The following is a 14,595-nucleotide window of genomic DNA, read 5'->3' on the forward strand; positions in this document are numbered from 1 at the left end:
CGCTAACTGCGCACTTTCTCTACTCTCTCGCTCCCTCTCTCACTCGACCATTTTCTTCAGCACTGCTCAATCTGACCATGCTGGTCGCATTGAAAATAACAACGGCCCCCTTGGTGGGTGCCGGTAACACCTGCGTCCACTCAACTTGCTTTTCTCTGCCCTTAGCTCTCAATATACTTCAAACGGCGCCATTGTAGTCTGTTCGCGGTAATGCTTGAGTGGGTCGTTCCGCGCATGCGTTAATTGCGTTAAATATTTTGACGTGATTAATTAAAAAAATTAATTCCCGCCCGTTAACGCGTTCATTTTGACAGCCCTACTATATACCATACTTTTCAGACTGTTAGTCACGTTCTTTTTCATAGTTTGGCCGGGGGTGTGACTTATCTGCATAAGTGTTAAAAGAATGACCTGACCAAAATCACATGTTGGTTCTAGATTAGATCCAGCTCACGAGATTCAACATTTATACTAGCCCTCCTAAAAAAAATTTGCATTTTGTGATAAAGTTCATTATTTTCTGTAATGTACTGACAAACTTTAGACTTTCATATATTTTAGATTCATTACACACAACTGAAGTAGTTCATGCCTTTTATTGTTTTAATATTGATGATTTAAAGTCAAGAAGAACCAAAAATACCAATACAATTTTTTTAATACAAAAAAAGTCAACCTTCAATTAATTATATCAGCTAAACACTCAATACTTGGTCGGGAATCCTTTTGCAAAAATGACTGCTTCAATGCGGTGTGGCATGGAGGTAATCAGTCTGTGGCACTGCTGAAGTGTTATGGATGCTTAAATAGCGGTCTTAAGCTCATCCACAGTGTTGGGTCTGGTGTCTCTCAACTTCCTCTTCACAATATCCCACAGATTCTCTATGGGGTTCAGGTCAGGAGAGTCGGCAGGCCAATTGAGCACAGTAACGCCATGGTCAGTAAACCATTTACCAGTGGTTTTGGCACTGTGAGCAGGTGAAAAATGAAATCTTCATCTCCATGAAGCTTTTCAGCAGATGGAAGCATGAAGTGCTCTAAAATCATTGACCCTGCCCTTGATAAAAAACAGTAGACCAATACCAGCAGCTGACATGGCACCCCAGACCATCACTGACTGTGGGTACTTGACACTGGACTTCAGGCCTTTTGGCCTTTCCTTCTCCCCAGTCTTCCTTCAAACTCTGGCACCTTGATTTCCGAATGACATGCAAAATTTCCTTTCATCTGAAAAAACCACTGAGCAACAGTCCAGTGCTGCTTCTCTGTAGCCCAAGTCAGGCACATACAGTATTCCTACAAAAACTATTAAATATACCTAGAGTGGGGCAAATAAGTACAGTGGTACCTCTACATACGAAGTTAATCCGTTCCAGGACCTTGTTTGTAAGTCGAAATGGTCGTATGTCGAGCAGGATTTTCCCATAGGAATACATTATAATTCCATTAATTCGTTCCACAGCCCAAAAACCTTCACTAAATCCTTAAAAAATACTGCTGGTACTATTACAAATGGCAATTACACATAGCAAAACAAATAAATTATAAATCAAAATCAGAATAATAATAATTCCTGTATTAATGTAACGAATCGGGTTCTAATGTGGCGGACGTTTTTTGCTGACCGTGAACGCACCGCGGGGCTGACGTGCCAGAGACAGACCGTTGAGCTTGAGTTTCACTTTCACTTTGAATGTTTTCTTGAGAACACCGTCAATTGCGGCAGACAGAAGGTGTTTTTGTTTTGAATAAGTTGTGAAATAAATGATAAAAACGTGGCGAAGTTGGCAATTTCTCTGGAGATGTTACCACAATAAGAATTGTCAGCTTAACTTATAAAGACTGGCGAACGATGGTCGGAGGAGGACCGTGGAGATGTATTGTTGAGCCATTTCACGGATGCCCACCCTACGCTCATATTTTTCTGTCATTTGCATCTTCATTTAGAAGGTAAGCGTCAACTTTTTCCTTGTTTCACCACCTGTACCAACCTTTTCTAAAACCAGTGTTGATTTGTCACACAAGAAAATCCGCCGTGCATCCGTCTGCGGTGCTGCCATTGTCGTCGTATTTTGAGCATGTCGTCGGATGTAGAAACAAATGGCGAGTCAAATTTTACGTCGGATGTCGAAAAGTTCGTGTGTCGAAGCGATTGTATGTAGAGGAAGCACTGTATTTAGTCAACCACTAATTGTGCAAGTTCTCCTACTTGAAAATATTAGAGAGGTCTGTTATTGTCAACATGGGTGAACCTCAACCATGAGAGACAGAATGTGGGGGGGAAAAAAACCTGAAAATCACATTGTTTGATTTTTAAAGAATTTATTTGCAAATCATGGTAGAAAATAAGTATTTGGTCAATACCAAAAGTTCATCTCAATACTTTGTTATGTCACCTTTGTTGGCAATAACGGAAGCCAAAGGTTTTCTGTGGCTCTTCACAAGCTTTTCACACACTGTTGCTGGTATTTTGGCCCATTCCTCCATACAGATCTCCTCTAGAGCAGTGATGTTTTGGGGCTGTCGTTGGGCAACACGGACTTTCAACTCCCTCCTCACCCCGTGGCGTCAAAATGATAACAAGAACGGTTAGCAAAAATCCTAGAACCACACGTGGGGACGTAGTGAATGACCTACAGAGAGCTGGGACCACAGTAACAAAGGCGACTATCAGTAACACAATGCGCCGCCAAGGACTCAAATCCTGCACTGCCAGACGTGTCCCCCTGCTGAAGAAAGTACACGTCCAGGCCCGTCTGCGGTTCGCTAGAGAGCATTTGGATGATCCAGAAGAGGACTGGGAGAATGTGTTATGGTCAGATGAAACCAAAACAGAACTTTTTGGTAGAAAACCAGGTTCTCGTGTTTGGAGGAAAAAGAATACTGAATTGCACCATACCCACTGTGAAGCATGGTGGTGGAAACATCATGCTTTGGGGCTGTTTTTCTGCAAAGGGACCAGGACGACTGATCCGTGTAAAAGAAAGAATGAATGGGGCCGTGTATGGAGAGATTTTGAGTGAAAATCTCCTTCCATCAGCGAGGGCATTGAAGATGAGACGTGGCTGGGTCTTTCAGCATGACAATGATCCCAAACACAAAGCCAGGGCAACAAAGGAGTGGCTTCGTAAGAAGCATTTCAAGGTCCTGGAGTGGCCTAGCCAGTCTCCAGATCTCAACCCCATAGAAAATCTGTGGAGGGAGTTGAAAGTCGACAGCTCCAAAACATCACTGCTCTACAGGAGATCTGCATGGAGGAATGGGCCAAAATACCAGCAACAGTGTGTGAAAAGCTTGTGAAGAGTTACAGAAAACGTTTGGCCTCCGTTATTGCCAACAAAGGGTACGTAACAAAGTATTGAGATGAACTTTTGGTTTTGAGCAAATACTGATTTTCCACCATGAGTTGCAAATAAATTCTTTAAAATTCAAACAATGTGATATTTTTTTTTTTTCCACATTCTGTCTCTCATGGTTGAGGTTTACCCATGTTGACAATTACAGGCCTCTCTAATATTTTCAAGTGGGAGAACTTGAACAATTAGTGTTTGACTAAATACTTATTTGCCCCACTGTATAAACGAAATCATGAATGCATTAAAAAACATTAGCTCAAACAAAAACTTGGCTAATGTTGGTCTTAACAGGGAGCAGCTGGTTTCAGCCATGAGAAATGCGTTATATTCATTGTTGCCACCCGAATCAATAAAACGACATGCAAACACTTTCAAAATAAACCAATACAATGCCACTTTAATTAAACGAATACTCGAAGCAACAAAATTGAATTCGATTTTTTTTTTCTAATAATCGTTGCAGCACTAATACAAATTAAAGTAAAATTGATTTAAAATGGAATTTCATAGTAAATCCTTACTTTGTCTTCAAAAGATATTTATGTAATATTTGATCATTGATCATTTTTAAATTTGAAATTATTGCCTGTTATTGGCAGTGCAAGACGTCCAATTAATTTTGACTGAGATCCATTTTTGAACTGATGGCGAATCATCGCGTTTCAGTGCCACTGACAGCAATAGACGTCCAATCCATTTGAAATGGGAATACAATAAACCTCAGCTCGATTGAGTCAGCGGGATTGTCTTCCCACGATTCTCGGCCCCAAACATTCGTCAAGCGGTGTCAAATCCCAATTTGCCGCGTGGCGTCCGATCAAGGTGAGCGCGCCTGACCCCGCCGCTCAACTAATCTCTCTGTAAACACATTTCCAGTTAATCCAGAGAGCGGGACTCTGATAAAGCGCCGCTAGCTCGTCGGAGTCTTTATCTGGTGTCGGAGATCCCCGCCTTCCCTGGCCGTTTGGCCTAAGCCCCCGAGTGGAAGGAAGCTACAGTATATAGTGTCATTTCACCGTTGATTGATCGCTCGGTGTCATTTAAAACCACAACGCTTGAATAGCGGCGAGCGGCTAACGCCGTCGCGACGCGTGGCGAGGAGGCCGATGGGACGATAGCGGCGAGAACGGACGGAAGGACTGTTCATGGGGAAGGGGAGGTTAAGTCGTGGGCTGAATTCTGTCCATTCTGAATGGACGTCTATCGCAGTCAATGGTGCTAAAAAGTGGACATCCACCTGAGCCTTTCGTGAATGTACAGTGGGGCAAATAAGTATTTAGTCAACCACTAATTGTGCAAGTTCTCCCACTTGAAAATATGAGGCCTGGAATTGTCAACATGGTTAAACCTCAACCATGAGAGACTGAATGTGGGAAAAAAAACCCTATTTACAAATCATGGTGGAAAATAAGTATTTGGTCAATACCAAAAGTTCATCTCAATACTTTGTTACGTACCCTTTGTTGGCAAGAACGGAGGCCAAACGTTTTCTGTAATGCTTCACAAGCTTTTCACACACTGTTGCGGGTATTTTGGCCCATTCCTCCATGCAGATCTCCTCTAGAGCAGTGATGTTTTGGGACTGCCGTTGGGCAACACGGACTTTCAACTCCTTCCGCAGATTTTCTATGGGGTTGAGATCTGGAGACTGGCTAAGCCACTCCAGCACCTTGAAATGCTTCTTACGAAGCCACTCCTTTGTTGCCCTGAATGAGTGTTTGGGATCATTGTCATGCTGAAAGACCCAGCCACGTCTCATCTTCAATGCCCTTGCCGATGGAAGGAGATTTTCACTCAAAATCTCTCGATACATGGCCCCATTCATTCTTTCCTTTACACAGATCAGTCATCCTGGTCCCTTTGCAGAAAAACAACCCCAAAGCATGATGTTTCCCCCGCCATGCTTCACAGTGGGTATGGTGTTCTTCGGATGTAATTCAGTATTCTTTGTCCTCCAAAAACGAGAACCTGTGTTTCTACCAAAATGTTCTATTTTGGTTTCATCTGACAACAACACATTCTCCCAGTCCTCTTCTTGATCATCCAAATGCTCTCTAGCGAACCGCAGACGGGCCCGGACGTGTACTGGCTTCAGCAGGGGGACACGTCTGGCAGTGCAGGATTTGAGTCCCTGGCGGCGCATTGTGTTACTGATAGTAGCCTTTGTTACTGTGGTCCCAGCTGTCTGTAGATCATTCACTAGGTCCCCCCGTGTGGTTCTGGGATTTTTGCTCACCGTTCTTGTTATCATTTTGACGCCACGGGGTGAGATCTTGGATGAAGCCCCAGATTGAGGGAGATTATCAGTGGTCTTGTATGTCTTCCATTTTTTAATAATTGCTCCCACGGTTGACTTCTTTACCTCAAGCGTTTTACCTATTGCAGATTCAGTCTTCCCAGCCTGGTGCAGGTCTACAATTTTGTCTCTGGTGTCTTTCGACAGCTCTTTGGTCTTGGCCATAGTGGAGTTTGGAGTGTGACTGACTGAGGTTGTGGACAGGTGTCTTTTATACCGATAATGAGTTGAAACAGGTGCCATTAATACAGGTAAGGAGTGGAGCCTCGTTAGACCTCGTTAGAAGAAGTTAGACCTCTTTGACTGCCAGAACACTTACTTGTTTGTAGGTGACCAAAGACTTATTTTCCACTCTAATTTGGAAACAAATTCTTTAAAAATTAAACAATGTGATTTTCTGTTTTTTTTTTTTTTCCACATTCCGTCTCTCATGGTTGAGGTTTACTCATGTAAAAAATTACAGGCCTCTCTCATCTTTTCAAGTAGGAGAACTTGCACAATTGGTGGTTGACTGAAGACTACCTTGCCCCACTGTATCTCCTTTAAAGCACTGGCTGACATTGACGGCATTTCCACTCAGTTCCTGCCAATTTTTTATCACTTGCTGTTGATTTTCGGGTAACTTTCAATTGATTTTTGGGCCATTCTGGGTTACTTCCTGGTGATTTTGGGGCATTTACAGATCACTTCCTTGTTAACTCATTTAACATTTAACTGTCTTTGGCAGTGCACGTTCAATTCATTTTACTGGGAGGGGCATATCCAGAGTCACTTTCTTTTCATTTTAGGATATATTTTGATCACTTCCTGGTGATTTTTTTGGGGGTCATCCGGGGTCACTTCCTGTAAATTATGGGCCATTTCATGTTGGGTTTTTTTTGTGGTCTTTCTGGGTGACTTCCTGTTCATTTTGGGATATATTCTTGGTCACTTCTTAAACTCATTGGCTGCCATTGTCAGTGCTAAACGTCCAGTCTATTTTAACTGGGAGGGGCATTTCCGAGATATTATCTGGTCACTTCCTGTTCATTTTTGGGTCATTCTGTGTCACTTCCTGTTGATTTGGGGGACATATGCAGGTCACTTCATTGTTACCTCTTGGCTGCTATTGACAGTGCTAGATGTTAAATCCATTTTAACCGGGATGGGCATTCTTGAGTCACTTCCTTTTCATTTTGGGATATTTTCTGGGTCACTTCCTATGGATTTTTTGGGTCATCCTAAGCTAAATGGATGGAAAGTCTAGTACTGTCAATAGCAGCCAGCAAGTTGAAAAGAAAGTGACCTGTAAATGTCCCCAAATCAACAGGAAGTGACCCAATATCTGCTTGCTTCCTATTGATTTGGGGGCATTTTTATGTTACTTCCTGTTGATATCTGCCGACTTGATTTCTATACACAGAGGCGACTTATAGTCTGAAAATCCAATAGTTTCTTTTTCGCAAAGAGCAAAATCAATATTCTGTCCTCACACAATACTCGGAACTAGGGTTGTTCCGATCATGTTTTTTTGCTCCCGATCCGATCATTTTAGCATTTTAGTTTGAGTATCTGCCAATCCCGATATTTCCCGATCCGATTGCTTTTTTTTTTTTTTTTTTGCTCCCAATTCAATTCCAATCACTCCCGATAATTTTCCCCGATCATATACATTTTGGCAATGCATTAAGAAAAAAATGAATAAAACTCGGACGAATATATACATTCAACATACAGTACATAGGTACTGTATTTGTTTATTATAACAATAAATCCTCAAGATGGCATTTACATTATTAACATTCTTTCTGTGAGAGGGATCCACGGATAGAAAGGCTTGTAATTCTTAAAGGATAAATGTGACTTTGTATATTGTGACTAAATACTGCCATCTAGTGTATTTGTTGAGCTTTCAGTAAATGATACTGTAGCCATTTAACGTCTGCCCAAATGCATGATGGGAAGTGCAACCATGACTGCGCACAGTGGTACCAATTGATAAATCTTCTCTGCGTTGGGAAATAACATAGGGTGTTAAGAAAAAGATCAACTTCTACCTTTCTTCCCCACATTGCTTCCCTTGAATTTTCTAATTGTTGAGAGAGGGATTGTAAGGCTTTAGCCAATTAAAAAAAGGCTTCAAAGGCTGCCAAAATTCTCTCTACTCATTTTACGCTGCCTTTTAATTCTATGAATACGTAAGATGGGGCCATTATAAATTGAACGCGACAATGTGTGAGTGGGTAGTGCGGCGCATGCGTTAGTTGCGTTAAATATTTTAATCTTTTTACCGTCGTTGACGCGATAAATTTGACAGCCCTACTTTAAGCCAAAACTAGACTCTGGATGAGTGTAAGACATTTTGTCTGTAACGTTACATACAATTAAAAAACAATTTAATTAAAAGATATATATATATATATATATTAAAAAAAGGCATGTCCGATATTTTTTTGCCGATTCCGATACTTTGAAAATGACATGATCGGATGCCGATCGATCGGAACTCCTCATCCTCGACATAACCCGTTTTTTGCGGCTTCCCCCTCAGTCGCTACGGCACCCCCGATGAGTTGAAGCAGCTGATCGACACGGCGCACTCGATGGGCATCGTGGTGCTGCTGGACGTGGTGCACAGTCACGCGTCCAAGAACACGGAAGACGGCCTCAACGAGTTTGACGGCTCAGACTCGTGCTTTTTCCACTCGCCGCCCCGAGGGGAGCACGCACTCTGGGACAGCCGCCTCTTCAACTACTCCAGGTACTTTCTCTTAGTCTAAAACCAATCTTGGTCTCACACAAAAATACACACGGTCCCAGGATTCAACTGGGACCGTGTGCTTTGGTCAGATGAGACCAAGATTGAGCTTTTTGGCAACAAACACTCTAAGTGGATCTGGCGTGCCACGAAAAATGCGCATTCTGAAAAGCACCTCATACCCACTGTGAAGTATGGGGGTGGCTCAGTGATGCTGTGGGGCTGTTTCGCTTCCAAAGGCCCTGGGAACTGAAGGGACAAGATACCGTCATCGCACACACCATATAATTGTTTGCATTAGTCTAACACATTAATCTAACTATTGTTTAAGCAGACTCCACTACATGCTCTTTGACACAGTAAAGTGATTAAGCTTATCCGGGGTAATGAGGGGGAGATGAGAAAAATTGTAGTTTCTCGTAGGCACCGTCTAACTGTTTGCATTACTCTAACACACGTAGTGTAATTAATCAGGAAATAGAATCCTTTTCAAATTTACGGTGCACTACTAATATAAAATAAATAGCACACCATAGTTTAATGAGAAGAAATAGAAGAGATAGACAATGCCGTCTTATCACAGAAACCCAACGCGTGCGCCACGAACAAGATTGACGCACCAACTCTTGCAATCAGCTCTCCCGGCAAACTCCAAGGACAAAGCGCTTTGTTCTAAAACAAGTACAGCCAGCCCGGACAGCAAAGTTGAGAGCGGGTGTCCCATCGGCGCATGAACCTAAGCCGCCCAAAACCGGCCACAGAGGGGAAGACCCAAAAGCAACGCCCAGACACACCTTCTGAGACGCCTTCGGCACGACCCGCTTCAGCAAAGACTTTAAAAAGACTGGACACTGAGATAACACAGATTTTTACTGCTCGGAAACATGGGGCCTTGTTTTGGATCCAGAATTGTCCCTCCGTCGTCTGTTTATTGCCTTGTTTTTGACCATTGTCGACGGATAAATTGTCAACCTGCTTTCGGCAAGTCTTTTTCAAACTTTTGGAACATTGAGTCAGTACAAAGGGTTAATATCAGAGGTGGACGCGCAAAGTTCTGCCTTCCCGGTTGGCGCGTGCGGGGGCAGCGTCAGCCGAGCGGCACTTGTTTTGGGCTGTCGCTGTTCCCGAGTGCGTCTTGGCCGGGGGGGCGAATTTCAACAGAACCTTGTTCGGGTGCATGGCATCATGAATGCTTTGAAATACCAGGACATTTGAAATCAAAATCTGTTGCCCAAAAGCTGAAGATGGGTTGTCACTGGGTCTTTCAGCAAGACAATGACCCTAAACATATGGCCAAATCTACACCGAAATGGTTCACCAGACACAAAATCAAGCTCCTCCCATGGCCATCTCAGTCCCCAGACCTTGTTTTGTTGGCAAAAGGGGGTTGTACCATACAAAGTATTAACACCAGGGGTGCTAATAATTGTGACACACATTATTTGATGTTAAATATTTTTTTTTCTTTATGTGGGATTTTTTCCCCACTGAATGAATGCACTTGTAATGAAGGTTGGATTTTTCTCTTTTTTTCCATTAAGGTCCCATATTATTTGAATTTAAAAAATATATATATTAGAGGCTAAAAAATACATCTTTTTCAGGGGTGCCACTAATTATGGAGGGCACTGTATGTCTTCATTAAAAGATCAATCATTTTTCAGTGAAACAAATATATTTTTGTACATTCCACATCATTTGGGAGGGTCTTTGCTTTCATATGAGCCATTTCTGAAACCAATTGAATCATTAAAAGTCAGGTTATTAGCAATTCTTTCTACAAAATGGACAAAAGACTTTTGTCAGGGACTGTACCTTGCTTTTCTACCTTCGAGGTATTTATTCTACAAGTGTAAGGCCAATTCCCATCTGTAAAAATGATAGGACACATGAAGATTTGCCACTTTGAGCGACCTCTACTCTGATCCTTCTTGTTATCCCTCCCGAAAGAGGATTGTCCTTTTGCCATCCAAAATATTCAACCGGATTAATTATTCATTTCAATTTCCCGGGCGTTTGCGTCCAGCTCTGCCGCCCTTGAAAAAGACGAGAGGATATTTTGTTTTCCCTCGCCAATATAAAGCTTTTTCGCCCAAACTGGAGGCGGCCCTAATTTATTGGCCCCGCTTTTCCTTTAAAAGACGCCAAAGTCACCTTGAGAACGGCGGCCAAGTATATCGAGGCGGCGGCTTCGGCGGGCGGAGGAAAACGAAACCTTCTCGTCGGAACGCAGATGAGAGAGACTTGTGAGGAACTTGTAATCCGAGCACCTCTCAGGGATTCTTGGCTTCGGTCCCGCTTCGACGTGCCTTTAGATTGCGCCGATAGGGAGCGGGGGTGGGGGAGGGGGGATCCTTTTAACCGCTCGCCGTGTTTTCATGCTGAGCTCGCGCTCAAAGGAATAATTGTTGCTTCACTGGCAAGGTTCTTTTGGATTTGTGTGTTTTTATGAGCCGCAAAGGTCTGATCGTGATGAATGATTGGAATTTGGAAATAACATATTCCTGTTTGTTGGGATTAATGAAAAGCGACCACTAAAAAAAGCATCTTTGCTATGATAGTTGATAGAGTCCCACAAGTCACTTCCTCTTGATTTTGTGGTGTTTGCAGGTCACTTCCTGTTGATTTTGAGGCGTTTTCAGGTCACTTCCTGTTGATCTTGAGGTGTTTGCAGGTCACTCCCTGTTGATTCTGAAGCATGTTCATGTCACATCCTGTTGATTTTGAGGTGTTTGCAAGTCACTTTCTGTTGATTTTGGGGCATATGCGAGTCACTTCCTGTTGAATCTGAGGGGTTTGCGGGTCACTTCCTGTTGATTCCGAGGCATTTGTCGGTCACTTCCTGTTAATTTTGAGGTGCTTTCAGGTCACATCATGTTGATTGAGGCGTTTGTGGGTCACTTCCTGTTGATTTTGAGGCGTTGGCAGGTCACTTCCGGTTGATTTTGAGGTATTTGCTGGTCACTTCCTGTTGATTCTGAAGCCTTTTCGGATCACTTTCTGTTGATTCTGAAGGGTTTTCGAGTCACTTCCTGTTGATTCTGAAGCGTTTTCGAGTCACTTCCTGTTGATTCTGAAGCGTTTTCGAGTCACTTCCTGTTGATTCTGAAGCGTTTTCGAGTCACTTCCTGTTGATTCTGAGGCGTTTTCGAGTCACTTCCTGTTGATTCTGAGGCGTTTTCGAGTCACTTCCTGTTGATTCTGAGGCGTTTTCGAGTCACTTCCTGTTTTGTGGCGTTTGCGGGTCACTTCCTCTTGAATTTGAGGTGTTTTCAGGTCACTTCCTGTTGATTTTGAGGCGTTTTCGGGTCACTTCCTGTTGAGTCTGAGGCCTTTTCGGGTCACTTCCTGTTGAGTCTGAGGCCTTTTCGGGTCACTTTCTGTTGATTCTGAAGCGTTTTCGAGTCACTTCCTGTTGATTCTGAGGCGTTTTCGAGTCACTTCCTCTTGAATTTGAGGTGTTTTCAGGTCACATCATGTTGATTGAGGCGTTGGCTGGTCACTTCCGGTTGATTCTGAGGCGTTTTCGGATCACTTTCTGTTGATTCTGAAGCGTTTTTGAGTCACTTCCTGTTGATTCTGAGGCATTTTCGAGTCACTTCCTGTTTTGTGGCGTTTGCGGGTCACTTCCTCTTGAATTTGAGGTGTTTTCAGGTCACTTCCTGTTGATTTTGAGGCCTTTTCGGGTCACTTCCTGTTGAGTCTGAGGCCTTTTCGGGTCACTTCCTGTTGATTGAGGCGTTTGTGGGTCACATCCTGTTGAGTTTGCTGTGTTTGCGGGTCACTTCCTGTTGATTTTGAGGCATCTGCGGGTCACGTCCTGTTGATTTTGAGGTGTTTTCGGGTCACTTCCTGTTGAGTCTGAGGCCTTTTCCGGTCACTTCCTGTTGATTCTCTTCCTGTTGATTCTGTAGCGTTTTCAAGTCACTTCCTGTTGATTTTGAAGCATGTCCATGTCACTTCCTGTTGATTTTGCTGTGTTTGCGGGTCATTTCCTGTTGATTTTGAGTTGTTTGCGGGTCACTTCCTGTTGATTTTGAGGCGTTTTTGAGTCGCTTCCTGTTGATTCTGAGGCCTTTTCGAGTCACTTCCTGTTGATGATGAGGCCTTTTCGGGTCACTTTCTGTTCATTTTGAGGCGTTGTCAAGTCACTTCCTGTTGCGTCTGAGACATTTTCAAGTCACTTCCTATTGATTTTGAGGTGTTTTCAGGTCTCTTCCATTTGATTGATGCGTTTGCGGATCACCTTCTGTTGATTATTAGGTGTTAAAAATAGAACTTTTTGGTAGAAACACAGGTTCTCGTGTTCGGAGGAGAAAGAATACTGAATTCCATCCGAAGAACACCATACCCACTGTGAAGCATAGGGGTGGAAACATTATGCTTTGGGGCTGTTTTTCTGCAAAGGGACCAGGACGACAGATCTGTGTAAAGGAAAGAATGAATGGGGCCATGTATCGAGAGATTTTGAGTGAAAATCTCCTTCCATCAGCAAGGGCATTGAAGATGAGATGTGGCTGGGTCTTTCAGCATGACCATGATCCCAAACACACAGCCAGGGCAACAAAGGAGTGGCTTCGTAAGAAACATATAAAAGGTCCTGAAGTGGCCTAGCCGGTCTCCAGATCTCAACCCCATCGAAAATATGTGGAGGGATTTGAAAGTCCGTGTTGCCCAATGACAGCCCCAAAACATCACTGCTCTAGAGGAGATCTGCATGGAGGAATGGGACAAAATACCAGCAACAACGTTTGAAAAGCTTGTCAAGAGTTACTTTTTAGTCCTTTTTGTGTTTGGGCCATAAAATGGGTAGGACATTTGTGTCTAAATCATTTAATCCCCCAAAAAAGTTGCTTCAATCAAAATATATATTTTCAACTAAAACAAAGGTTGCTTTAAAAAAAAAAAAAGTGTTTGAATGCAAAAATGGATTTGAAACTCAAAAAATTAAAAAAACAAAACAAAACAAAAAAATGGATACGAAAGCTATTTTTTCTTTGATTTGTTTTGTTTGGTTTTGTTTTTTGTTTTTGAATGAAGCAATCTTGATTTGTATTTGGGCCACATTTTTGGACATTTTTTTCTTTATTATTCAATCAAAAAAATAAGTTGATTCAAATATATATATATATATTTCCAAAAAGAAAAATCACTTTCATAAAAAAATAAATAAATAAATAAAAAAATAGACAAATTTCAATCATGGAAAAAGTTTTTGAATGCGAAAACATATTTGAGATTGAAAAATTTGCATTTGAACACTTAATTTTTCATTGAAAAAGTTTTCTTTGATTGAAGCGATCTTTTTTGTGTTTGGGCCATATATATTTGGTAGGACCAGGGCCGGCCCAGGCCATTTTGGGGCCCTAAGCAAAATCATGCAAAGGGGCCCATATTTTTGGCCCACCATTTCGTCACCGTGTACTGTGAAACCCATACATGCAATCCAACCAATACGTCCATATTTTTTATATTAATCATATTTTGTTGCACTGCATACTTCAAACTTCTCACCCCAAATGATTGTCAGTGCTTACAGTAGATAGTGCCAAACCTTTTTCTAAAAGAGGGAAGAGAGAAGGAAGAACTTTTATTTTTTAAGCTTGTAATCAAGTCTCAAAACTCACAAAAGTCAAATAAAGCAAACTGTAGTAAACAAAATAGAATACAAATTAAACATTTGCCAGATTGGGGGCCCCTTAGTGGTCAGGGGCCCTAAGCAGCTGCATAGTCTGTGTATAGGCTGGGCCGGCCCTGGGTAGGACATTTGTGTCTAAATCACTTAATCCCCCAAAAAGTTGCTTCAATCAAAATATATATTTTCAACCAAAATAAAAGTCGCTTTAATTAAGGGGGAAAAAAAGTGTTTGAATGCAAAAATGAATTTGAAACTCAAAAAACAAAAACAAAAAATGGATATGAAAGCTATTTTTCTTTGTTTTTTAAATTTATTTATTTATTTATTTTTTGATTGAAGCAATGTTGATTTGTCTTTGGGCCACAGTTTGGCTGGCACATTTTTGTCTTTATTATTCAATCAAAAAATAAGTTGCTTCAAAAAAATATATATTTTCAAAAAGAAAAATCATTTCAATCAAAAAAAAAACAAACAAAAAAAAAAAGCAATCCTTTTTGTGTTTAGGCCATATAATGGGTAGGACATTTGTGTCTAAATCATTTAATCCCAGAAAAAGTTGCTTCAATCA

At 41.9% G+C, this 14,595-nt stretch overlaps 1 protein-coding gene across 1 annotated transcript in view; it reads left to right on the forward strand.

Annotated features, from left to right (window-relative positions):
- Positions 1 to 14,595, forward strand: part of gbe1b (glucan (1,4-alpha-), branching enzyme 1b) — a 227,469-nt gene that overhangs the window by 79,606 nt on the left and 133,268 nt on the right. The window contains exon 7 of the mRNA XM_057838476.1: positions 8,183 to 8,392. Within this exon, the coding sequence (XP_057694459.1) occupies positions 8,183 to 8,392 (210 nt within the window). The remainder of the gene's footprint in view (positions 1 to 8,182; positions 8,393 to 14,595) is intronic.

Source organism: Corythoichthys intestinalis, chromosome 6, assembly GCF_030265065.1.
Source record: "Corythoichthys intestinalis isolate RoL2023-P3 chromosome 6, ASM3026506v1, whole genome shotgun sequence".
NCBI classification, from domain to species: Eukaryota; Metazoa; Chordata; class Actinopteri; order Syngnathiformes; family Syngnathidae; genus Corythoichthys; species Corythoichthys intestinalis.